Below are 27,198 nucleotides of genomic sequence, written 5' to 3' on the forward strand. Positions count from 1 at the left end.
ACTATTTTATTACTTAATATATAAAATTATATTTATTTAACTCGTGTAATACACGGGGTTCTAACCTAGTTTGTTATAAAAGAATTTTAAAACAAACAAAATGTGTTGGAAATTATTCGGATTCTTTGTGATTTAAGATTGCTAATTGCAGTATAGAATATGAGACAAAACTCATCATCCAAACTTATATCAAATTAAAAATTAACTGTGTCCCTATACCAAAAGTCCAAAATTACACCAATTGTTACGCAAAACGCATAATACACTCACCCTACTCTAGTTCCTCAAGTCTCATTCCAAAAAGCTACGCGTTCATCCCTAATCTACGCTATTAATTATATCGCGAACTTGTTTTCTTCTGCAAAGAGATCCTATTACATGCTATCATGAGCTTGTTTTCGCCTGTCAAGCACCTGAATGACAAATACCAACAATATCAATTATGCTGGTTGTATGTACATGCAGTATACAAAAACATAAGCATTTCATAAGTAAATTTGTCTAAACTTTACAAAGATGTTTATATATTACAACCATAGTGTGAGGTTCATTGGGGAACACTAAAAAAGTGGGGAACAGTGGGGAGCCGACTCAAACGAACTCCAATTGGACTCATTCCAGCGGCGTTGGAACCGTCTCGTCGAACCCTAACTAGGATCTCTTAACCCTAAACCCTAAATCATAACCCCTAACCCCTAAATATATTAGGGTTTGGTTTTTAGGGTTTCGCTTTAGGGTTTAGCCTTAGGGTTTAGCTTTAGGGTTTAGCTTTAGGCTTTAGGGTTTAGCATTAGGTTTAGCCTTTAGGGTTTAGCTTTTAGGGTTTATAGTTTAGATTTTACGGTTTAGCTTAGGTTTTAGCCTTATTTTTTAGCTTTAGGGTTTAGAGTTTAGGAGTTAGGATTTAGGGTTAAGAGATCTTAGTTAGGGTTCGACGAGCCGGTTCCAATGCCGCTGGAATGAGTCCAATCGGAGTTCGTTTGAGCCGGTTCCCCGTTGTTCCCCACTTTTTTAGTGTTCCCCAATGAACCTTCCCCACCAACCATAAAACACAAAAAAAAAAAAAAAAGAAGAAGAATAGTAAACAGCAGGGAAAAAAGAATATAACCAAAAGTAGAAGACAGTGATAACATTAAAAAATTCCTCCAATTTAATGAGGATTTATTCTTAAAGTAAACAATAAACTTTGCATCTTCCTTTACCTGACTATACTTATTAATATATATGAAATGATCAAGAAACATTTTATTAGCGCCTATAAACTTATAAGTTCATTTTCTATATACACAATTCGCCTTTGATGGGGCCAAACTAACTCCCTTTGAACTCGTGACCGATCACGTGTTACACCAATTTAACAGAATAAGTTTCCACTACGTGTTTGTTTATTTCCCTATGTCTTGCCTTTTCTTTTCTAGAAACCTACTTTGCCGACTAAACCCACATACAGTAGGATTCGAGTTTATGATTATCCTAATTTCTAGATAAGCATTAGGTTTGATTTTATAACTACATTATTAGTTTGAGATAAGCTCAGATTAGGATAGATTGGGAATTATATAGGTTTCATAATCTAGGGATGAGATCGGTACAGTACCCGTACCCTACCTGACCGAATCTGAACAAAACTGGGTACCAAATATTAAGGTACGGCCGTACGGGTATCAGTACCGGTATTTTGGTACAGTACCCGCTTTGGTACCGCTTTGATTTTTTTTTAATATTTTAAGCACTCGTACGGATACCAAATAGGTAAAATTGGTACGCGTACTGTACCAAATAAGGTAATATTGGTACGACTGTACGAGTAATAATACAATACGGGTACCAAATAAGTAAAACCAATACGAGTACCATAATACCATAATATGAACCAGTACCGTAATACAAACTAGTGCTATATAAAATTTGGTACCAGTACCCTTTTTTACCCGTACCCGTACCGATACCGAAAGTATAATACCGAAATCAATAAATCTGGATACCGAATATCCAAAATCGGTGGTACAGGTACAGGTATTTGGAAAAAAAAAATCTCATCCCTATCATATTGTGTTTCAAAACCTAGATAATCACTTGCTTTGATTGTTAATCAAAAGAACATAATGCTTGGTATCCATAATAATATTTAATTATTATATAGATATTTCCCTATAAGTACACAATATAACAATGGATGATAAGTGCTCATGTGTCCTATAAAATTCGCAACCTATTCCACTTCAGAGTGTCTTGTATTAAGTGCGTTAGTTCCTTTTTGGCATATATTCAAGTTATTCAACTACCGTCATCTTGCAATAATTGATGATAATCAATTTGATCAATGAGATTCCCCTAAATAGCTATATTATTATTGGTGGGTATTCTAGAAACTTGACTAACATTTTTACCATCAGAAATATTTTGTACTTTTTAACACCAAAGATAATGGTTTTGTTATAGCCTAGCCTTATACGTTTATGGTTTTGGGTATAGCCTAGCCGTATACGTTTATACATGTATGTGTGTGTATAGAGGTGGGTTTAGATAAGAACCACTAAATATTTAGGAGCCATTTGATTCACTGGTGAATATATGTTTTCATAGGTGAATACACTATCTATGAAAACATTAACCAGTGGATACGCGTAGTCTAGTATAGACCTGTGCATCGGTTGTGAAGCAGACCAAACCGCTAAAAACCGGATGTCACCAATTAGCCCCAAAAAAAAAACAACCGGTGAACAGGACCAATTTATCACATGTGGTTTTCGGTCAGTCAATTATCCAGGTTGGACCAAAACCGAAATTTGTGCATTAAAAACACCGGTTATCAACATTATACTTGATATTCATGCATTAAAAACCAACAGTTTCTAGTATAATACATAGTATTTATATTTATGTTGATCTCCCCACGTAAATCCATTAAGAATAATATCATGTCCATTGTGAATGGGTACGTAAATCCATTACACTAAACATTTATTGGAAACGCCGCACAACCCAAGTAAAATTTAGATTATTTGAAATAAAATTGAATGGTTTATGATCATTGTAAACTGGTATTGTATAAAATGAAGATGTATCTACAAGTGAATGGAACACCTCTATTTATAGAGGTGGAAGCACTAAAATGAGGCCCATGGGCCACCTTAAGTAGGCTAATACAAATGGGAGTAAACTAATACAATACATTAGCCTAAACTACTATATTTAGTTATTTACAATTAACAATGATTATCTTACAGCCTTAACTACCAAAGCCCTATATATATCATAACCATATTTTCCAAATGTGAAATGTTTTTCTTTTAGAATTAGAAATAGCAAAGGCAACTAAGAAAGCCAGCATCCATAACATTATACTGTAGATGTAATATTGCCTAAATTTAAATTTACAAAAAGTAACGTTACTCTATTTTGCAAACCTTACTTTCCTTAGAATGGAACCATGATAGTGAGTATGATGCCATCTAAACTTTTATCATAGTTTATGGTTCACACTGATTACTATTTGATTTAGCTGTAATTTGGAGTTGCAAAGGAACAATAATAATCAAGCCTATTTCTAAATCCAAATCCAAAACCAATGCCACATTATGAATAACTCGGACGGTTACATTTTGTTCGGCTAATCCGGTTTTGGAACCGATTGAACCAAAAACCGAATGTACTAAATTCATAGACCATAGACTGAACCATATACATGTATTCTGGATGGCTTCGGTTCGGTCCCAATTGTTGTTTTGGTTCAACCTAGACCGTGTCTGGCACACCCCTAGTAGTGTATTCACCAGTAAATATATATATTCACCAGTGTCACCGTTGAATAAAATGGTTCCTGAACATTTAGTGGTTCTTATTGTCAGAGAGTGAGATACAAATACTCAATTGATATTATTGAATTGTTTGGTTACAATATATAGAGATCACAAGTTAGATCGACCATATTATTGAACTGATATGTATATGTGCAAAAAAATTATGTGTATTCCTATATTATAAACATCTACACATGTTAGATCGACCATATTATCTGAACTACACGTGTATGGAACTTGGTTTTAAATTGCGTGATGCGCTCCGATGCGTTTGGTCCAAAAATCTGATGCGTGATGCGTAATGCGTGATGCGAACGCATCACGTATGCGATGCGCTCTTTATAAAAATATACTAAAAAATTATTTATACTAAAACAATCGACATAATAAGATAAGAATTGTGCTTTTTGGTTCAAATCAAGCTTCCTAAAATGTTTCTAGAACCATAAAAAGTGTTTAGGAACCATAATGGTTCAAATTAAGCATGCTAAAATATTAATTATTGAAAAAACCCAACCCGTTTCATAAAATCTGGGAAAAAAAACGTAACAAACAATGATGCGTGCATCATGGCGCATTTTGCGAAGGGCGCATTACGCGCAATTGTCGCAATATCACCGCATCATGTAAACGCAACGCATCAGGTGTTGTGATGCGCTCTTACTAGCGCAACGGGCGCATCACGCATTATGCGCGCATTATGCGCGCATTTTAAAACCAAGGTATGGAACATGTTACAAGGAAGAGACAGAGGACAAAAAAGGGAAATTGATTAACTAGAGAGAAAAATCGTTTAATCTTTTACAATTATACACGTCTCTTTAAATTCTTAATGATGAATTAATGGTTTAGATTAGTTCTCCCTAGTTCTCGCATTATTTATAGATCTCCCTGAGTTTTCACATTATTTATATGGGGAAATGGACTGTATCATCCTCAACTATGCAAAATTGGCCAATACCACGCTCAACTTTCAAGTTGGCTCCCACCACCCCCAACTGGACACTTGGGTTGCTATGTCACCCCGTCGTTAACCGGACACTAACTAGGTTAGTTTTTTTTGCTGACGTGGCTAATTTATCTTATGTGGCATGCTGATGTGGATGTGGATCTGGAACATATTTATAAATAACAAAAAAATAAAGAAAAAAAACTTTATCCTCATCGATGTGGATTTGGATCTGCAATCCTAACTCCCCACACTTCACTTCACCACAACAATCCATAACTCTCCTACAAACACATAATTCATATGCCTCTCCGTAAGAAGCCAACCCTATATCCCATTCGAAATCCTCAAGCAATCACCGATGATTACCTGTATATCGGTTTGTATATGCTTCTTTTTGTTGCAATGACGGTGACTTTGTATGGTGTTGTGAGTTTGTGTAGTGAAGGGGTGGGTTTGGGCGGTGGTTGCAGGTGGGTGGTGGAGGTAGAGGTGACGGTGACGGAGGATGCCGGACTTGTGCTGGTTCCGGTCGAATGATGTGTAACAGTTGTGGTGGTTCTGGTACCAGTCGCCCTCTTCCGCCGCTGTGGACGCCTTACTCAAATGGAAGACCAAACAATCTGATTCCCAAATGTGTAACAGTTGGTGTGGGTGTACGGGGATGGAGTTGGTCGGAAGGTGGATGGTCTGGTGGTTGACCGGTGAATCAGAGACGGTGAAGTGCAGATGACGACGCCGGAGGTTGTTTAACAAAGAGGTGGTGGTCTTGAAGATTCTGATGCAGATGACGACGCCGGTGCACCTTCAACAAAAAGAAGAGATCTACAATGAAAAGCACTGAAAGTGGAGCGAGACAGTCGAGTGAAGATCTGGAGTGATCGGTTCTAATGTTCTTGGATTCGGGTATCATCCATGGTGCAATATAGATCATCCAGGATCAATGGCGAGTGCGGCGTTGAATCATCTAACCAATCCAAGATTTGATCCGAGTTCAGATCCGGATCCGGTTCTGCAAACAACATGGTTTTAGACATTGGAGTTGTGTTTAGTGGAAAACAAGGTAAGAACTTAGAACATTGAACAATGCTTGACATGGTTTCAGACATTGGAGTTGTGTTTTGGAAGATATGATTTATGTGTTGTGTTTTGGGAATTAATCTTCGTCTACAATTGATGAGGAGAAGATGAGTTTGTTTGGGAATTAGGGTTAAATTGATTTAAAGAGATGATATAATAAGTCTCTGTCCATGTATGCTTCCAACTCATCATCTAAATGCCACATAGGCTTAAAAAACTAACTCAGTTAGTGTTTTTTTAACGAAGGGGTGACAGTGACACCAAGTTGTCCAGTTGGGGGTGGTGGGAGCCAACTTGAAAGTTGGGCGTGCTATTGGCCAATTTTACATAGTTGAGGGTGATACAGTCCATTTCCCCTATTTATATATGCATTTTGTGTATGCTTGTGTGTGTATATAGTTACATACATATAGGAGACAGAAAGACAACTTACAACTCAATATCCACCCAAGTATTCAGCTTTTTTTCCATCAAGGCCACTAATATACTAAAACTACTTTCATATGCCACTCAAGTATGTAGTTATGTACCTTATTTGATATTTCATCTACACCAATTCTAGGAAAACCACAGTATATAATGTGTTAGATTACGTAAATGATCTTCTAATTTTTTAATACTCGAAACATTTTGATCTATAACATTTTGACACTTCATCAACAATATTTTTGTTTTTACAAAGATTCTACGGCCATTTTTCGGTACATACTTGGGTGGCCTATACATACACTATCCCAGAAAACATAGATTTTGTGCAAGGAGTACAAGTACAACTTCATACATTCAAGAAAGAAAAAGGGTAAAAGGAAATCAGAAAAAAAGACCATCGAATTGTAAATTTAGGAAATTCACTTACTAGATCTGAGTCTTGAAATGGGAATTTCTCGTAATTCACGTTTTATACATAAATATTCTCCCAACAAAGCCGTTATTGCCAATCCAGTACCATTGACAACCCACCATGTTATTGATGAAGGCCAACCTCCATATAAGACGCATATGCCTAAATGGATTATGTAAAGTGTGGCTGCAAAATCGAGGCACTTTTTTGCTCTTTCGATCCAATAAAGCAAGAATCCAGCTCTGTGAAAAATTCAAAAGAAGTTAAGGTCAAATGTTGTTTAAACAGAATTCAAAACTTCCTGTTAGGATTTCATATTTTTCATGTCATAATTTTAAAGGCGAAATAAGGAAAATTACATGAAACAGAAACGAGATTCACTCTGAGATCGCCTCATTTTGTCTGAGAGAAGCCCTTTAGATTACAGATCTTAAACAGATTCCGAGACCGGAGCTTACTTTTCGGATAAATATTAGTTACACTAATGGCAAAATTACAACATCAGCTTGTATTACAACCCATATCGTTCATTTTTGCTGCTTAATATGCCACTCTATCATGATTTGTACTGAATTTGTGTTGCATATAACATCAGCACAAATCATTACTATAGTGAAGTACTGAAGTTAACATAAATGATACTATAAACACTATGAATGATTAAATGTACCTTCGATACTAAAACAAAAGTAATCATACGTGATACGGCAACAAATAGTAACAAAACTTGGAACTTTTAACATAATGCATCCCAAAGAAGTAAGTAACCAATCACTAATTCGTGATTTTAGTTTTACGCTTTTTCCTGATTTTGGTCGTCGTTTAGTTGCTACTTAGCACAGTTTTACACCCCTTGCCCCGCAACGCGGGGGCCTTAAGACTTTTGTTGTCAAGGCTCATCCAGGCGCGCGCCTAGGCCCAGCCCGGCTTTCTCGCTTCGTTTCAAAAGCCCCACTTTTAGGCCCTTAGACACATTTTCAGGCCAGGTTCCAATGAAATTCCGGTCAAAAATCGTTAGAACAAGTTTAAACATGTTTGAAACATTTATAAGAACCCTAAACAAGCCTGGAAACAACCTAAAACAACTTAAACTAGCCCTAAAGAAGCCTAAAACATGTTTAAAATCCTTAAAAAAAATTGTATTTTTATACCAAATCGACTCGCCTAAAAAAGCCCAAGGCTCACCCTTTGTGCCTTGAGTGCGCCTTTAACAACTATGCTTACGACTAGTTCGTAATATTCCATGTTCCTTGTAAGCTTAGGGATTCTAGGGAGTTCATTTGCACAAGTTGTAAAGAATCTAGGGTTTGTGTTCTTATCGATTCATCTAACGAGAGATTCCATGTCTCCGATTCGTCTTCCAACAGACATTTCACTCCTTAAAAATCTCAAAATTAGGGCCAAAATGTATCAGTTTCATACAATTTGTTCTAGCAAATTCAAAAAAACATCCCAACACAGCATCTCTAGTTCTACATTACATAAATCACTCACTAAAATCAAACATAATGATCAAATTAACCACAACAATGGAGAAATCATTAACAATAACTTGTAACTCTTACCCAGCGATAGAACTGAGAATGAAGGAAGTGATTACACACCAGCCAGTAACAGTGGAGAGAGTAACCGTCGCATAATCAAAAAAGTAAACGAGACTCATCCTCGAAACCCTAGCTCCAACAAGAACCGTCATAATAACTCCTAATGTGAGATAATACAAGCACTGAATGCACACAATTTGAGCTACAATTAGCCATGGATCCCATACCACTGAACCGTAGAACATGACTACCGATTCACTCTCAAAATAAGATCACTAGCTTTCGATATAACTAAAATTTACGGATTCAAACGAAATGCATTGATAGGTTTTGCTGGATCTGAGATTGAATTGAGATTTGAAAGACAATAGAGTGATTTGTTATCGGATCAATTGGTGAACGGATCGTAAGAACTAAGAACCCTAGAATTAGGGTTCGATGACATGTTTTTCAATTGGGTTTACCGGTTTAACCCGTTTAGTTAAACAGATAGACCCGTTAACACAATTATAATTTGGTTATTAAACACGAACTGGTTTGACACGGTTAGATAAAAGGGTTAGATGGATAAGGTTTGTGTAACACGGTTTAAAGTGTTTGCGGATTAAGGTTGGTGTTTTTTACACGGATACAGATATGGGTTGTATACTGATTGAACAATTCAACTCGATGAGCTGACACAATGACATCTTGTTATTGGTTATAAATACTATGTTTATCTTAACATAAACCGATAAGATATAAACAAATGACATGACAAAGATTCTTGATGACGTTGATACAGTTTGACTCCCCCACTATAGAAAGAAAAAATAAGAGTTTTAAGAAGATTTTGAAAGTCTCTGAAACAAAACCAGAAAAAGTGAAACTATCTTGAAAGTCTGAAGGAAGGCTTTTGGTGAAGATGTCGGGAATTTGATACCCATATGACACATGTAAGAAACTAACTTGTCTATGAACAACATTTTCTCGAATAAAATGAATATATATCTTGATATGTTTAGCATGTTGACGTTGGAAATGTTTATAGGAGAAATGACGCTAACGTTATTACAATACACCAAAGTAGCCTTATATGCAAGACAATTGAACTCCAATAGAATATTACACAAGCACCGAGACTTAGAAACAAGTCAAGAACGTTTGCAACTCCTCGATACCCAACCTCCACACTAGACTCCTTCCGAGATAGGGTAAGTTGTCGCATTGAGGATCAAGATACCAGGTTGTCACCAACAAAAACACACTAACGAGAAGCCAACCATCTGATATCGAGTCAACCATCCCAATCCCCGACCACCTTTCCCTCCTTATTCATCGTTCCCTCCTCATACAACCTCTAACTATTGTTCGTCACCCTTTTCCCTACCACCCATATGACTAAAGGCTCTTGGATCTGGCGTTAAGTTTTTGGCGTTGACCTTAAGTTTCTCGATTGGTCTCGAATCTCTTAAAACATATACCAATATATAAATGTAGGGTTGTTGATGATGCGACTATGATTGTTGGTGGTGTTTTTTTATCACAATATTCGTTCAAAACTAAGATGCTCGGGTTATTAGTAATGTCTAATGATTTCAGTGTTTATTTTTTCTCATATAATAGATTTGCACATAAGACGTATGGTTGTTGGCATTTATTTTTATTTTTTATTTTTTATTTTTTGCATTTTAGTTTATATGTCATTGTTATAATCTATAACTAGTTTAATACCCGTCCGGTGGACGGGTTACGTTGAACAACGTAACAAACAAAGCTAATCTATATTAAGTGTATACAAATTTAAACATTACAAATAAAAGCACCACTCTTTAATTTATAAAAGCAAAACAAATGTCAATGGTTTATACAACCACAAAATGATAGAGAATAAAGCTGATAGAGTACTAAAACATGAAATGGTATCATTTAAATTCAAAAGTAAAAGGTGAGCAAATTTAACATATATGAATTTAGAATGTATGTTGTTGGCATAGTCACACCGTGGGACCCATGACCCACCCAAAGAACACAATACATATCTCCAAAATATTCTTACTCCTACAAAGAACCTACATGACAAAAGATGTAAATCTGCAAACCATCGAGACTAAGTTAATGCCAGTAGTTAAACATCAAGATTATTTATAGGAGTTCCAAAAATATATTATATTCAATACATAAAGTTAGGGGTGTTTATCAGGTATTTTTAATCGGTGTTTCGGGTTAGTCAGGTTTTGGTGGCTCGACACTTCAACCGAGTACCAACTCAAATAAGTCCGGTTATTCGATATTCAGGTTATGAAATGGGTTTCTAATGAAATTATGGCTGCTAAAACTAACACCAGATTTCATCAAAACTGTAAGGTATTATGAGATAACTCAATATAGCATACACTACTAACCTTTTCATTTCAAGCAAAATGCATGTTTTTCTTTGGATGAACAACCTATTGCCTTCATGTATTTCATCCATATATAAGGCATTTATGGGACCGACAATCATCTAGCCTGCAAACAACTATTCAAGTTAAATTATATATGCAAGAAGATAGCACTTTCAATTGCACGGGATGAGCAATTGGTACCGGTACCCACTTTTTGGCATTTTCGGTACCGGTACCGTACCAAACATTTTTGGTACTGGTACCCAGGTCATCTACGTTCGTGGGCGTAAGTGGCCTTTTGTCATTGGGTTAACCCGATTGATCGGGCCTTTTGTTGGTCATTAGAAAAAATAGTCATCATAAACCCTCAAATGCATACAAAAATTTATATCTCATAACGTAAAAAAGATATACATTTGCTATTGAGTGACTTCAGTTGTGATAACCACTTAATACATTCATTCCAACAAAAACAAACACGAGATTTCCTTTACCTTATTTACACATGCATTCAACAACTATATCCACAAGGACCACAACCACACGAAAACCAAAATATATGACAATAACTCCATGTTATCTTGGACCAGAAAGCTCCATTGCTTCAACCACAAGTGAAGAGTCTTCCATATAATCTGAATATCTTTGTGGAATACTTTCTAACCCCTTAAATCTTGGGGTTTCAACACTTTGTGATGCTTCCCATCTCTCAACTAACCCTTCTCCTTCCAACATTCTCAATACTTCCGAACCAGTGTTAAATTTCGTACACAATAGCACAACTTGAACCATTTCTTGCAACTCCACCCGATCGAAATCTTGTTTTAACGCTTTATCCACCATTAAGTTTAGTTTTCCTTCTAGATGGAGCTTCTTTACCTGTAAAACAAACCACATTATCGCGATCAGATAATCAAATGTAATAAGGTGTAAAACATTAAGAACGGATTATATAACGTACCCAATCTAGCATTATTCCTTTCTGATTAGCTGCTCTTCCAAAGTCAACGGCTTTTTGTCCAGTAATCAGTTCAAGAAGCAAGATCCCAAAACCAAATACATCGGTTTCTTCCGATGATTGGCCCGTTGACGGATACCCGGGGCAATGTGGCCCACAGTCCCACGAACAGCGGTGGTGAGATGAGAATCACGGTGGTCTAATAATTTTGCCAGCCCGAAATCACCAACACCTCGAAATCTTCATCCAAAATTGTTATTGTCTTTTAATCTTTTTACAGCTACCGTCGTGCCGTCATTCAACGTCCCTTTGTAAACAATTCCATATCCACCCTTCCCGAGAATATATTTGCATTAAAATGGTCGGTTGCAGCCCGAAGTCCCTTGAAAGTATACCTCTTCAAGTGGCCCAAACATACCTCCGGATCATATTGCTCTGCATATATAATACATTTAACACTTATTTAATAATAACAATAAAACATTTCTAAAATGCATATAACACACTAATGACTAACCTTTAACATCAAAGAATATTTGTTGGTTTTTCCTATACCGCTACCATATAAGAAATGTGATGACTATGATTATTAGGAACAAAGCACTGAAGCTTGACCCGTGAGCAACACTCAAATGATGTCTTTTTCCATTTGATGAGGATTGGTCTAATAAATAAATTGTTAGTTTATAACTAATAATCCTTACAAGCAATAATAGTAGTATGAACTGAAAAAGACGAACATGGTATCACCTGTAAAACCAGAGGTTCGGGATAAATATATGAACAATTATTCACAGAATTCTGCCCGCAAAGTAAAGGGTTGACGATGATTCTGAAACCGAAACAACATTAACATTAGATAAAAAAAAACAATCTTTTTATCCAAATATTAGAACTTGATTGTTGCACCTTCAAATTGCAATAATCAATTAATTCTAATTTCAAAACACAAATTTAAACACCATTCGAGATGAAGAACTCACCTAAACGTTCTGGCCGATAGTTTTGGCATAGGACCACTGAGATTATTGTATGATACGTCCCTGCATAAGAAAGAAAATTGTATCATTGTATGATATAAAAGTTCAAAGTTCAAACAAACCTGACAAATCTTTATGTAATTATGGAAGATACAGTTTACCAGAAGATTGAGAGCAGAAATAGTTCTTGAGCAATGCCTTTTATTGAACAGCCAGAAACGTAGTGTTACTTCGCAAGCGGAACTAAAACCCAGAATTGCTTCCATTTGATATGTAAGCATGAACCACAAAAAAAGAACCCGTGATGACTGATCAATTAACCCTTCTTTGAACACTACAAAGCATGAACTACAGTAAAAGAAATCAAAAACTTTTAATAAGGGATTTCTTGCTAAATGCTACAAGATTAGAATCTAAGCCTACTTAATTTTTTTTTAAATTCCACACAGCTCAATGTGTCTTCAAAAAGACTATGAATACCTTTGATGACCATTCAATATCTATGATAAACAACTTCTTAAATGAAATTGCATACCCTCTGATGGTTGAACAATCATTCCTCAATATGCTCCACTTTTGTTGACAACCTACCAACCAGAACTCGCGCCACCAGCAGCGGTGTACCCGTGAATGGCAATTTTGACGCTAACATCGAACATGTGTTGGTCGCTGCAAATCACTCAACATAAACTCTAAATCCTAAATAAAATAATACCGCTAAAACTTCGGATGAAGATAAAATAGAAACAAACCTAGATGAAGTTTTGTGGTAACCGTGAGCTTGATAAAAAAAAAACGCGCTAAAGCTTCTTCTGAACATGCAAAATCATAAACCACAAACAAAACTGAATCTTCAAAATCATAGACCAAATATGGCACCTGCAAAACTGTATAGAGAACTGCAAAAATTGCTCAATTTAAAAAAAAACGAATTTTGAACAAATTTAGATGATGCAGATGATTAAGAAGAATCACAATGAAGATTTCTGCAAATCGTGAATTGATGTAAACTGAAGATAAAAATCTAGAATATAGCTATACCTTCGAATCTAAACAAAAGGAGACTTGCCATGGCGATGATTTCTAGCGACGGGGTTAAACATCAATGATTTTAGGGCTTCAATCCGGAGGGTGGTCGGCTGCGTCCTCATCTGAAGAAATTAGGGTTGATATGCATCCATCTGGTTACGATTGTGTGTGTATGTACATACTAGATTGGTGTGGTTGTTTGATGGAGCATGTTGGTTGAATTTCATGGGAGAATTGGAAGAAACCCTCGTATAGCAATTGGATAGAGAGCGATGGAGGGGAATGGGGCAAAAATCTAGGTTTGAGATACATCAGGTCTGCTTTAATCGGAAGTGTAATGGAAGTTACAGGAACGTGGGGAGAAGACAACGTGGGAGAGATTAAATTAGAAAACCGTTCAAATTTCAAAACTTCCTCATTTTAGGGTTACAGTTTTTTATTTGAGTTTAAAGGGTCAAGATCAAAAGTTGATGAGTTTAGATGGCTAAGATTATCCTAAAAGTTAGTTAGACTTAATGGGTTCCATATATATATATATATATAATAGGTATCTGGCACCGTACTTTTACTTATTGAAACAATATTCAGCAAACTATAGTATTCAACTTGTATGCTATTTTATGCAAATTACACGTAGATATTTGTATCAAATTACACGTAGATATTTGTATGACATGTAACTTTTATGCTATGTTATAACAATATATATTTATAACTTTTTTTTTCAATTTATAATTCGGTTTTTAACACCATTTTCTGGAGATAATAAACGATATTAGTATGTAATTTGCACGTTTTAGAAACAATTGCAATTGAGATAGGTGGTTGTGTGGACATCACCACACATGAGATTTGAGGTCATAACCACACTTAAAGAAGTTGGAGCTTTCTCTTATGGTTTTGATTTTACCTAATATAAACTTTATTTTTGTACAGTTTACAAGTAAAACTAAATATATAGATCGCACACACTTTCCTTATCGAAAATTAATCAAAATAGTTAGATTTATCAAAACTGACACTTGAAATGTACAGATAATGGTAAGACTTTTTAAAAGGAAGAGCACAAAGACCGCATAGCGCAGTGGATTAGCGCGTTTGACTTCGGATCAAAAGGTCGTGGGTTCGACTCCCACTGTGGTCGATTATTTTTAACACAATATACTTTCTGTTTTTGGTCTTTTGTTTACTTAATTCATAACATTGTTACTTGACATTAAATGACGTTTATGTTAAATTTTTATAAACGACCATTATACCTTTTTCTCTTTGAACAATATATGAGTTGATTACTCTTTTTTTTGGTTTCTCCGACAAAACTCAACGTTATCGAAGATTAAAATCTGAATTGGGTAATTTATATATACTATAATTTGCATCAATATTTTATCATTTTAATCCTCTTGTGGGTTTTTTAAGGATTTTGTTTATTGTTCTATTAGTGATTGTTGATTGTTGTTTCTTCATGTCTTTTGGTTTTTGCATCGGTTTGATCTTATTTCAGCCATGTTGATCATATGGGTTTTTTTTTTCAAAGATTTTGTGTATTGTATCTACTATCCATTGTTTATTTTAGTTTGTTGATGTCTTTTGATTAAAAAAAAAATGTGTTTTCCCTTCATCAATTTGATCATATTTTAATTTTTTTTGCCATTTTGGGGTGGGTTTTTACAAAATTTAGCTTATTGTAGTTTATTGATGTAGTGGATTATTTCAACCATTTTCATTGTAGTTTGTTGATATATTTTGACAAAAAATTGAGGCCTTTTCTCATCAGTTTAATCTTAATTCTTATGTAACCGTTTCGATATGTGGTTTTTTGAAGTTTTAAAAAATGATTTTTCCGTTTGGTTGGTACATGGATTTTCCGCCGCAACGCACCGTGAGGAAATCCTAGTTATTATAAACCTAGAATTACCCTTTTAACGTTACAATGCTTTTTATAGGACTATCGGCCGCCCTACATTTACACACATTCATATACCAATTATCCATATTTTTTACATCTAAATACTATATAATCTTATATTTGTAAAAATTTAAATGCACAACACTTTAGCAAACACCATTTATCCTTATCAAGCTTCATAAATAGTCGTTATACATAAGCTAACATCATTTAGTATAAGAGACCAAAACTATTTTTCAATGAAGGGAGGTACTTTAACCATAAATCATTGCTACAAAAGTTTAGATCTAGTTTTTATTTTTACGAAAAATTTACACCAATTATTTTAAACTACTTTCATGCTAAAATTAAATCTGAAACCTCCTCTCTATCAAATGAGTTAACCCCACATTAGTAAAAAATTAAAGTCTAGTTAACACTCTGGACCTAACCGGTTTAAAGTTTATGAACCTTTACTCTATGACCCGGTTTTCGGTTCCAAAAAAATCAAATTCATTACAACTCAGTTCGATCCGGTTTTAAACCGGTTCACACCCCTATATCCACAAAAGGGTGTTTCAACATTTTATGTTTTATTTTTAGAGTAAATTGCCATTTTAGTCCCTGAGTTTTTGTCCAAATTGTCATTTTAGTCCAAATAGTTTTTTTTCTCCTTTGGGTACCTGACTTTTCCTTTTTCTTGCCATTTTGATCATATTGTCTAACTTAGTCTAAAAATCAGGTTATAAGCATGGGTATTTTTGGCAATAAATTATTATGAGGTTTATAAATTATGTTGTAAACTATCCCTGTTTATCACTACACAACAGTTATGCCAAAAATACCCCTGGTTATAACCAGATTTTTAGACTGAGTTAGGCAATGTGATCAGAATTGCAAGAAAATGGAAAAGTCAGGGACCCAGAGGAGGAAAAAAACTATTTGGACTAAAATGACAATTTGGACCAAACCTCAGGGATTAAAATGGCAATTTACTGTTACTTTTAACATGAAAGTTACAAATGCTACTTCTACAATCTACCCTCCAAGAATCAAATATTACAAACACCCCCCTCAACTTCTAATCAATCCCCAAATCACCACCAATCCTCAAGATTCATTCTGTTGTGATACCACCTTTCTCCTCCTCCTCCTAACTTTCTTCACACCAGGTGCTTTTTCATCTTCACTTCCACTTTCATTACTGCTTACATCTTCTGCACTTTCTTCATCTCCATTCTTGTTCACCTTATTCGCAGGTTTCGAATCACTCGCTTCGTTTCTTAATCTCAAAATCTCGCCTTTCGCAGCCGCTAGTTCCTTCTCGAGCTTGTTTCCTTTCTTATCCAAATTTTCCCGCTCTTTCCCCAACTTCATAATCATACTATGAGCATCCTCGATGTTTTCTCGGGCTTCTTGAACGGCCCGTTTTTGTTCATCAAGCGATTTGTACAAAACTTCTTTTTCGCCTTCAAGCCCGGAAATCTTGGTTTTCGAAACCTCCAATTCCTGCGTTAGAATCTTGGTCCTTTGATTCATCTCATCAAGCGCTTTCGTTGCTTCTTCCAGATCGTTTTCCATTGACTTTCTTGACTCTTGGTCTTCTGAAATCTTGGATTTTAATGAGTTGACTTCTTTGGTCAAAGAACCGACGTTTTCCTTCTCTTGTTTAACTTCGTGAATTGCGTTTTCAAGCTTTTTATACGTCTCCACTAATTCTTTCTTTAAACTGTCACGGCTTTCTGATATTTCTTGAATTTCAACCAACACTCGGTTTAATTCTTCCTTTGTTTTTGCATAAGCATCTTTAGTTGACCCGAGCTCGTTAGTTAACATTTCGGCAGTTTGTTTCAAACTATCGATGTTTTTCTGTAATGCGGTTCTAGATTCGGAAAACTCGATTTGAACTCTAGAAAGTTCTTCCTCGAGGTTTTTGCATGTATGCTGAGAACGATCTAGAAGTCCAGCCAGCTCAGCAGCCTCGTTTCTCGTGTCATCTAGCGTTTTATGTACGACCTGACGCTCGTTTTCAAGACTTAAGACTTTTTTCAGTTCATCATCCAACGTCTTCCTTAAACCATCTCTTTTATAGGTCAACTCGTTGACCAATTCTTCTTTTTTGACCAATTCAGTCAAAGTCAACTTGAGCTTTTCTTCAAGTTCTTCGAGTTTCTTTCCACTTTCTTCCAGAAGCTTAGCATCAGAATCCGCCTGCTTTTCGGAATAAATCGTTAACTCATCGTACCGATTTCTAAAAGAGTCCAATTCTCGGGAAAGCGCGTCTTTTTCATTACGTAAAGAACGAATTTCGGCATTCAGATCATCAAGATTCGAACTTTTCAATTCTAGTTCTTTCTCAAGCTTAAAAATCTCTTCTTTCAGCTTTTCAATCTTCGACTTTGACTCGGTCAACTCAGCCACAGTTTCTTCATACATAGAACTCAGTTTCTTAAACTCCGTTTCCTTAACAGCGAGGGCAGAACCGACATTTGCAAGATCGTCTTCTTTATCTTTAATCTCAGATTCAAGCAACTTTATCCTTCCTTGCAGAACATCGATCGAAAAAAGCTTATCTTTAAGCTGCGTTTTAAGCGTTTCTTTATCATCTGAAGCTTTTTTTAGGTCAACTTTAAGACGGTCAATCTGGTTTTCGAGTTCTTGGATTATTTGTTTCTCGTTTCGAAGCTCTTGTCCTAAGCCCTTAACGGTGTTATTTGCTGAAGTTAATTGACTCGTTAAAGACTGCTTTTCTTGATTTGACGTTTTTATTTGCTTGTTTTTTTCTTCCTTTAATTCCTGTAGTTTTGAATCGTAACTTTTTTGCGTTGAAACAATTGCAGCTTCCTTTTCCGCCAGAGCGGCTTTCATCTGCATGATTATACGAAAAACGTAAGCTTGCTTTGACTTATTAGTCAAACAGATCGTTTTTGTTTACAACTTTTCAATTCCGATAAGGATTCTAAATCACCAATAACTAGGGTTGTTCGTGTTTGTTTGTTAGGAAATATATTTGTTCATAAACTATTCATGAATACTTACCGAACGAGATTTTATTTTTGTGTTTGTATGTTAAGGAAATGAACGTGTTCGTTTGTGTTTGTGTTTGTTTATTAATTTTAGATGTTTAGGTAACGAACACAAACTAATGTTCATGGACACAAATGAAAACAAACGAACACAGACACAGACAAGCATTCATGAACTGAATATATAATACACTAATACTTATTAAATATTTTATTTATCGGAATTTTGACGTATTTAAATAAAATATAAAAAATTAAAAACACTAATGAACTATCGAACATAAACGAACACGTTACCGAACGTCGACGGACATATATGAACAAACGCGGCCTTTGTTCATGTTCGTTCATTTAACTAAACGAATGAAATTTCTTGTTCGTGTTCGTTCATTTATTAAACGAACGAGCACAAACGAACTTCCTGCCGAAGGGTTCACGAATTCTTCGCTGAACGTTCGGTTCGTTTGCAGCCCTATCAATAACTAAACTAGTTTAAACACACTTTTATATAGCCCCTACATTAGATTTTATAACAAACAAGTTGGTGCTAAACCGCGCGTTGCAGCGGGATGCTTGAAAATTGCATTGGTATATGCATTAGGTTACCGTAGGCTTAATTGGCGTTGGTGAAAATGTTGTTAGTGGGCGTTGTGTTATATACCTTAGGTTATTATGTAGGTGTGTTGGAAATGTCTAAAATCTTTTAAAAATTGAGCAAAATATGTTTGACCCGCTACTTAACTGTTTATTAGTTTAGGGCCCGCACGTTGCAAAATGACTGTTAAACCGAACAAAAATAAATGTTAGAACATTGAAAAAAAATAATTATTTCAAATGGATAACACTATTTCGTTATAGCATGCGCAACCGCTTCAGCAAAGAAGATCCGTAACCACAGCACCATCACCGCCGCCCAATTTTAATACCCACATATCTTGCCGGCTTCATCTCCCTGCTTCCCACGGCACCCTCTGCCTTGTCAACAGCTAGTCGCTAATACGACGGTTACTCAAGACCAACGACGGTTTTCTGGCAAACAAATTGGTGCAATGATGGCGGATAACTGCAATTATAGTTTCAATAATTAAAGACGCCCGACTAATAATGAAAGCAATGCCTTTAATTCCGTTGTCAAAATTGACAATGATTGTGTTAGTGTGAATTGTGATTGTGGCGGTGGTTTGAGGATTATAAATAATGCGATACAGTGGCAAATTACGGGGGACACGGTGGTGAAAGTTGGAGGAGATGTTTTGGAGTATGAAGTTACGACCGTAATTGAATACGTGCGACGGTTCCATCACGGTACGCATAACCATCACATATTGAGAATTTGATTGAGAATGTTAACTTCACAGGTTGCTTATATGTTTCATTTGAATGTGGTTGGTTTTTTTAATCACCGCGTTCGTTTGCGTTTGTTTAGTTTATTTTCAAAACATTATTAAAGGGCGCATGATTAGAATGTAATGTACAATTATGTATCAGTCATATTAAAGGGTGCGTTGATTAATGTTTGCGTTGGTTAAATTATTAGGGGAGTTGGTTTGAATGTAACATGTTATAATCCTATAACTCTTAGCATTTTGTGTATTCTAAAAAAATTGAACTTGTATCCTTAGACTAAGGGGGTGGGGTTTCTTGGGAATAAACTAAGAATAATATTTACTCATAGAATTTCTCATAAACAATTAATAATAAGATTTAATTCTGTATCCATTTAGTGAAATGTATCCATTATGTATAACAGTATTTTATTGTCGAGTGAAATGTCAATCAAGTACCATTTGTGTATTATAATATTTTATCGTCAAATGAAAATGTCAATCTAGTAACCGTTTTTTAAACGACAATTTTTTTTTTCGAAACGGTATGTTCATATATGAAAGGGGTGTAACCCAAAATGGTACCCTAACTTATTTTTTATGGTATATATATAATATGACTTTAAATCTAAATATTCATCAAATTAGATTTTGTTGAACAAAATCTATATATTCAAATAAAACACAGAATTTTGAATTTTTAAATGAAGAGATACAAACTTATATATATATAATTTTTAATCGATGTGACTTTTAAACGAAGAGGTAGAAACTTATCCATAGAATTTCTAACCAATGCGACTTTTAAACAAATGGGGTACAAACCTCAAGTTGGTAAGGGGTATGAAATATTTAAAAGTAGTTTGAAAGGCTGTGACTTTTTGTAAGGGTGTGATATACATAAAAGTAGTTTGAAAGGTTGTGACTTTTTGAAGGGGTGTGATGGGTTGTGACTTTTTGTAAATATATGAAGGGTTGTGACTTTTTGTAAGGGTGTGATATATATAAAAGTAGTTTGAAGGGTTGTGACTTTTTAAAGAGGTGTGTCCAAACCATTGTGTCTTAAGTTACTTTTTGTAGGGTTATATAATGCTATTATAGAAAATATTCGAAGATATATTATGTAACAAACTCCAAGCCAAGATTCGTTTAGTCTTCTCTTCACCTCAAAATTCAAAAGCTGGTTTAGTTTACAAACCAAAGAAAACACTGTTGTGCTTTCTTTAACAAGTTTATACTTATCACAAACAAAAAATGATAAAATGATAAGCTTATTTTAAAGAACTCACGGTCACAATAAGCTTTTTTCTTAGAAGTTTTATAGCCCAAAATTCTACGAAATCAGAAAACGACACAAGAATTTAAGGCTTACAGATTCTATTGTAGCAACGTTGGCCGACTTTTCCTTCTGGGCCATTGCATAAAAAGCACCAAGAACGCCTGAAGCAATTATTCCAAGTCCGCTCGAAAGGGTAACAAAGGGGTTTGATGACGCATTTCCTTGAGTTGATGCCTACAAGACAAAAAAAAAAAAAAAAATTATTTGTATGTGTTTAAAATATGGTAAACTGCAAGAAATACAAAAGAACTTTATACTTATTTACCTAAGTTTAGTGACCAACTGTAAGTGACGGGTAAAACAGAAACCAACTCACATTTTATTATCTATATTAGAGTAAATTAAGGGATGATTATGTTTATGTAGAAATAATAGAGGGTTAAACACGTAAATCTTTTCCTTGTTAATTTTTTACAAAAATGCCATTTTTTAAACTTGTGAATAAATAGCTTTCTTATTTTTTTTCACATAAGCATTTCTTGCATATGTGGCGGTTGGCATGACCGCATGGCATCAATGGTTCAAATGAGGTTGGTAATTGGTTGCTAAAAATAGGTGAACATTCCTCTTTGATATCTATTTTGTGTCTAATTTAGAGATGGTTGCTAAAAATGGGAAAAGAAGTAATGTAGGTTTCTATTTAGTGCACTCTACCCTTTAAAACATTATTTTTTAACGGCAAAGTATCTCACGTGTAAACCCACCCTGCTCGTGGCAACGTCCAAGGTCGACTCCTCGACCGCCATGAGACCCCCCCCCCCCGGTCAGGTTCGAACCCGGGATTAAAGCCCCGATTCGTCCCTTCACCCAGATGTCCCTCGAAAATGGCCCAAACGAGAATCGAACCTGCGTCTCCACTAGGGAGGGGAACTCGATTTTTAACAAGATCATGTATGTATGTCTATATAAAATTCAACGTTAACTAGCATGGTTGCTGACCTCTGCTATTTGATCAAGTGCTTGTGCTCTTGCAGAATTTTCTGAAAGTTAACACAATCAAGAAACAATTAGTACATGTCTATGTTCCAACAAAAATTGTCTTGAGACGAGTCGGTTTATTAAAGGGCTTGGCAAGCCCAGACTGAGCCGGAGCTGAACCTAACCTATGCACAATACTTCAAGTCTGCATGTAATGTATATCTTTTTAGTCTACTTAATCTTAGTGATTAACTATGTTTTTACAAATAGTGTTTGTTTGTAACTTTTACTTTAAGAGTTTAAATTTTAACAATATACAAATCAACCTTGCATGGTTAAACATATTCGGACACACCCTTATGGATGATGTTAACTTGCATTCCTGTGTTTCATTTAAGAAACAAACTACAATGCCAGTCTTCAAGATTCACCCATCTACACCCCCACCAAAGATACACCTTTGTAGTTAATATCCCGATATATCAGTGACATATCAGTTATCGGTCCCTGCTGAGATATCAGTGCAAAATATCAGTCAGAATATCGGTACCGACTACCGATAATATCAACGATATTTGACCTATATTGAACTGATATTTGACCAATATATCACCGATTTTCCCGATATCAGTACCTTTCTTTTTAGTTCTACCATTCGTCTTTCTTCTTATTGTTGCTATTAGTGTTTTAAGTCTTAGGGGCTGTTTGTTTACCTCTTAACGAGGCTCTTAATGGTTCAGACCTCTTACTGGTTCAGCACTTAATGGTTTAGACTATTTGTTTCACGAGCAGATGTCTGAATGGTTCAGACATTTGCCTCTGAATGGTTAAGCATTATACAGAGTCTGAATGGTTAAGCATTATACAGAGTCTGAATGGTTAAGACCTCTCATCTAAATTGGTCAGACATTTGCCTCTGAACGGTTAAGCATTGTACAGGCTCTTAATGGTTCAGCACTTAATGGTTCAAACCTCCTACTGGTTTAGTACTTAACCATTCAGATGTTTCCAAACAACCCCTTAATTGTTAATTGTTAGTGTTAAACGTTAGTGTTTTAAGTCTTAATCAGTTCCTACTTACTACAATTGTTAGTGTTTTGCAAGTTGCAAAAGGTTAATTTGTTAATGGTATGAGAGTATACTAAATTGTTAGTGTTAAATTGCTATACATATAAATTTAGCGTGATATTAAAATTACCGATATCCCACCGTGATAACCGATATCTCAAATAATATCGGTCCTTGACCAATATCCGATATTTTACCGCATTAACTACTTAGAGATACACACACCCAATAGTTAAAGATAAGATTTAGAAATTTTTCTTCAGAGTAATTAATAATCATAAAATATCAAGAAAATCACAGAGCCACACTATTCATATCAAATATCCAAAAACCCATTTACCAATTTACTAAAATTTCCAGAAAATCACAAAGTTATACTGCAATACTACACAATCAAGATTCAATAACCCAATTACAGATTTACCACATTTCCTTAAATCAAGCTAAAAAATTGGGGAAAAAAGTAAAAAAAAATAAATAAAGCTTAAAATCCAACATACCGGATTCATGAGGAGCAAGATTTTCAAAAGCTTTTGCCTTTAAATTCAAGAACGGAAGAACAGAAATACCCATGAAAAGAATCGCTCTTCTGTGGCAGAAAACGTCGTCGTTTGGTTCATTGGGTTGTATACAAGCGTAGACTTTTCTTGTTTTAGTGAAATCATGGGGCTTTGTATGGCAAAAATTGAAGAAAAGGGGTTGTGAAGAAGATGGAAAATGTAAAGGGGGAGAGGCTCCCACTGCAAACCCCATCATCAAATGTGATTGTTTTCTTTCAGTTTGGTTCAAGTCTTCTTAGAGCTTTTTGCCCAATGTTTGTATCACTTAATTTGTCTCTCTTAAATATTAGATTTTAAGTTTTTATTTAGAGTAATGTTAAAAATAAAATGGCCTCTTAGGTTTAGTTATTTTTGTCAGTTGTCACTTTAATCTAAAAATTAAACCTTTTAAATATGGGTTTCTGTGATTTCAAATTTTTTTTATTTTCATCCAAAATTAAAATATGATCAGATTTTTAAGTTAACATCGATTTTTTTTGTCCTTTTCTTCTCTTTTAACGTTTTATTATAAAAATTAGAAAAATCTGACTATTTTGCCTTTCATTAAAAGAGAGGAAAAAAAAACTTAATGTTAACTGAAAAATCTGACTAGATTTTGCTTTTAGATGAAAATGACAACAAAATTGAAACCACAGAGACTTAGATTCAAAAGATTTAGGTTTTGGACTAAAGTGACAAAAATGACCAAACCTCAGTGACCATCTTAGGATGTTGGGATTGAACCCTACCAGAGGAACAGATAATGTAAAGCCAAAACCTGATCACAACAGTGGATTCACAATAAGCAGATGTTTACACTAAGCTCTCCCCTTGACAGTGGTTACCTATCTGCTGATACACTCTAAACACTGCTCAGAAGAACAACTGATGAACCAAACACTGATGAAACAACTAAAGACTGCTAAAAGACAAACGCTGAGCTCTATCTACTGCTGTCTCTTAAGTACTGCTGAAGATCCAAGCACTGCTCATTCAAAGACTGATCATCTTTTGAAGAAAGCATTGATGTTCAAGTAATCAGTGCTTAGGCTACAACAGTGGAACGTGAACAGTGTTAGACTTGTTTTGTATTGTATTTTCAATCAGTTGTTAGAACATCAGTAGTTTTGTATAGATCAGTGTTTATAAGTTGTTAGGCTGTTAGATGTCACTATCATGGTGACATAAGCTGAGGTACATCAGTAGTTTGGTTTGCCTATAAATATGACAGTACTCTATACTGTTATATTTGATTCGTTTTGAGTGAGTTCTTCTCCTCAATTCAATCCTTTCATCTTGTGCAACCAACCCTGGAGTATCAGGCTGAGGGGGAGTTTAGTCTGTAAGCTTGCATTGTAACCTTTTGCTTTTAATGTAATCTTTCGACTCTATGAAAAAGCAATTGTTTATCAAACTATATTCTCCTTTGATTGTGTTTACAAAGTTTGTTATCCATTTCCGCTGCACTTAAAACTGCTCATATCTATTTGATTTGGTTAAACATCACAAACAAGCACAATCATGAGTGCCTCGGATCCTAACAATTGGTATCAGAGCCTGGACAGTCAAATTCGATCTAACAATCAATTTGACATAACAGTTCGGCTCAAAATTCATTGATACTAAGGGTGGTCGTATTCAGTTGAAAAACAGAGTAACGAGTGAATCATGATCAAAATGGTTATTCAGAAACTCTGTAAATCAACCAAGATGTCATATGACACACAAATTTCACGCAACCAATGATATCATGCACAAGTCACTCATAGTTTTCAGATCTGTAAAATATCTGATAAATTATGGGATCGTTCGATATTTTCAAAATTGATTTCAATTGTTGTTTTGATATTTGTGATGTTTTCACTAAATGCTAAAGTATGAACCTCAGATTAACAAAAACCTATGTTCTTAAAACATTAGTGTTTTTGATAACATAAAAGAGGGAAATTAAAACTTTAGTCATTCAGATCTTATGTGTTGAAAACAGGTTGAGTTCCTCAAAAGGACAAAATCAGCTATGTTAAAATACATTAAGAAAATCAGGAGTCAAAAATGTCCAGATCATAGGTAATGAGAAGGTTGGCATAAGCATGTGCAGAAATGACCAAATCTCTCAAAACATTACTGCAAAATGATTCTGGAACAAGTATTCCTTCAATAAATACCCCTCGGTAAGTATTTCAATACTTATGATTGGGAAGGGTAAAAAGGGAAGAAGAAAATTCATAAAAACTCAGAAGTGTGTTTATCTCAAAATTTTTCAAGTCAAAAGAAAAGAGTATAAACATAAAACACTTATGAGTCATAGTTTAGAGTAATAATAATCATTAAGCAACTGTGTGCATCCATTTGCTCAGGAAAAAGTTTTGATTCCGGTGAATGAACTCCAAAGTGGACTAGACAAATTTTTCATCCATGTGTCCTCATGTTTGCAATCAAATGACATAGAAAATGGTACCATACAGTGGTCAGAACGTATTCAGAATGTTCTACCAACTACTGCCAAACCACTGACCATTTTGTTAAACTTAAGAATGATATGATTACGTATCTTATTGAAAAATTTACCCGATCCTCTTTGATGATGTTTTCAGAAAATCCTTTAATCATTTTTTTTTCAAAGGACTTTCTCAAATAACCAGAATATATTGTTCAATTTTTTTTTAGAATAATGTATTTTGAACTTTTGCTTGTTTTTGTTGTCAATAGTTTCTGTTACCTGTCAGGATATAATACCTTATTTTTGTTGGTATTATTGTCCTCATAAATGGGTCAAGAGGAAAAGGTGCATATGTCAAGGTCATGTCATTTTCAGGGTTGTTTTAAACATCAAAGATTGATTGCTAAACAGTGCTTAAACTACTGAGGTATTTATGTTTTAATTTGAATATTAAACGATAATGAGATGCCTTAGTAAAAAGTTGTCATCATCTGGGGTACTTAACCACTGTTCTTCAAAATTGACATGTGGCAAAAACCTTGAATGAAAATTCTCAAAACAGTTGCTGAAATATTTGTTCTTCAAATCTGTATCATTTACCCTAATCACTGTTTTGTTCAAACATCTGATCACTAAATACTATCCACTGCTGAAAGTCAACCACTGATTCCTCATTTTGCTAAGACAAGCACTGATGCTTAAAATCAGTGTCTTATCCACTGATATACTATCCACTGATAGTAAAAATCTTCCACTGTTTTCACATTATTACCGTTGTAACCACTGATGCTTGATTCATCAGTGGCTCTTAAAACAACTGTTCTCCACCCTTCATCCATTTCATCAGTGTTTGACACGTGGTCAGTTTTTAGCCTTTAGATCAAAATAACCGCTGCCACATCAGCGATCACTTTTTCCCTAAATAAAACCCTGCCCTAAATCCCCAAACAGGGTTTTACACTGTCGAATTGAATTCCAAAGTTCTCTTCTCAAAGCAGTTTCCAACCCTTCTTCTCAAAACATTCTCCGATTCTTCTTCATCAAAATGACGAAGTCAAAATCAAAATCAAAATCTAAACCAAAATCACCATCATCTTCAAAAGAG

General features: G+C 35.0%; 2 protein-coding genes, 1 long non-coding RNA gene, 1 other non-coding gene and 1 pseudogene across 7 annotated transcripts; 1 reads left to right on the forward strand and 4 right to left on the reverse strand.

The window, feature by feature from the left end:
* Positions 1-171: 171 nt before the first annotated feature.
* Positions 172-8,673, reverse strand: LOC110915801 (protein SYS1 homolog). Its single transcript, XM_022160553.2, has 3 exons — positions 8,239-8,673; positions 6,689-6,915; positions 172-413 (listed from the first exon to the last, which is right to left on the reverse strand). The coding sequence occupies exons 1-3, from the start codon at positions 8,460-8,462 to the stop codon at positions 406-408; spliced, it is 459 nt and encodes a 152-aa protein (XP_022016245.1). The 5' UTR covers positions 8,463-8,673; the 3' UTR covers positions 172-405.
* Positions 8,674-10,978: 2,305 nt separating this feature from the next.
* On the reverse strand, positions 10,979-11,839 carry LOC110918906 (annotated as a pseudogene).
* Positions 11,840-11,888: 49 nt separating this feature from the next.
* Positions 11,889-14,031, reverse strand: LOC110916959. Of its 3 annotated transcripts, XR_002580161.2 has the most exons (8): positions 13,563-14,029; positions 13,274-13,420; positions 13,057-13,190; positions 12,683-12,869; positions 12,525-12,584; positions 12,292-12,373; positions 12,059-12,205; positions 11,889-11,976 (listed from the first exon to the last, which is right to left on the reverse strand). It is a non-coding gene; the product is annotated as an uncharacterized LOC110916959 (long non-coding RNA). The 3 variants fall into 3 exon arrangements; XR_004884694.1 differs by having other exon boundaries at positions 12,525-12,869; positions 13,274-13,408; positions 13,563-14,031; XR_004884693.1 differs by having other exon boundaries at positions 12,525-12,869; positions 13,563-14,030.
* A 589-nt stretch (positions 14,032-14,620) lies between these two features.
* Positions 14,621-14,694, forward strand: TRNAR-UCG. Its single transcript has one exon. It is a non-coding gene; the product is annotated as a tRNA-Arg (tRNA).
* A 1,237-nt stretch (positions 14,695-15,931) lies between these two features.
* LOC110918655 (MAR-binding filament-like protein 1-1) lies at positions 15,932-23,951 on the reverse strand. Of its 2 annotated transcripts, XR_002581478.2 has the most exons (5): positions 23,615-23,943; positions 22,068-22,108; positions 21,162-21,302; positions 16,441-18,306; positions 15,932-16,035 (listed from the first exon to the last, which is right to left on the reverse strand). XR_002581478.2 is itself a non-coding variant. In XM_022162931.2 (4 exons), exons 1-4 carry the CDS (start codon positions 23,868-23,870, stop codon positions 16,549-16,551), a joined length of 2,196 nt encoding a protein of 731 aa, XP_022018623.1. In that variant the 5' UTR covers positions 23,871-23,951; the 3' UTR covers positions 16,368-16,548. The 2 variants fall into 2 exon arrangements, 1 of the variants encoding a protein (XP_022018623.1); XM_022162931.2 differs by lacking the exon at positions 15,932-16,035 and having other exon boundaries at positions 16,368-18,306; positions 23,615-23,951.
* Positions 23,952-27,198: the final 3,247 nt, after the last annotated feature.

Source organism: Helianthus annuus, chromosome 16, assembly GCF_002127325.2.
Source record: "Helianthus annuus cultivar XRQ/B chromosome 16, HanXRQr2.0-SUNRISE, whole genome shotgun sequence".
NCBI lineage: Eukaryota > Viridiplantae > Streptophyta > Magnoliopsida > Asterales > Asteraceae > Helianthus > Helianthus annuus.

Bases quoted from the DNA above. Each gene is read 5' to 3' on its own strand.
- LOC110918655 (XM_022162931.2), bottom strand. From the start codon at position 23,870: ATGATGGGGTTTGCAGTGGGAGCCTCTCCCCCTTTACATTTTCCATCT. The intron at 21,303-22,067 runs GTCAGCAACCAT...TTTGTCTTGTAG, and splicing joins CACTTGATCAAATAGCAGAG to GCATCAACTCAAGGAAATGC. The intron at 18,307-21,161 runs GTAAGCCTTAAA...ATAATCATGCAG, and splicing joins ACGTTGCTACAATAGAATCT to ATGAAAGCCGCTCTGGCGGA.
- LOC110915801 (XM_022160553.2), bottom strand. From the start codon at position 8,462: ATGTTCTACGGTTCAGTGGTATGGGATCCATGGCTAATTGTAGCTCAA. The intron at 6,916-8,238 runs GTAAGAGTTACA...AATTTTTCACAG, and splicing joins ATTCTCAGTTCTATCGCTGG to AGCTGGATTCTTGCTTTATT.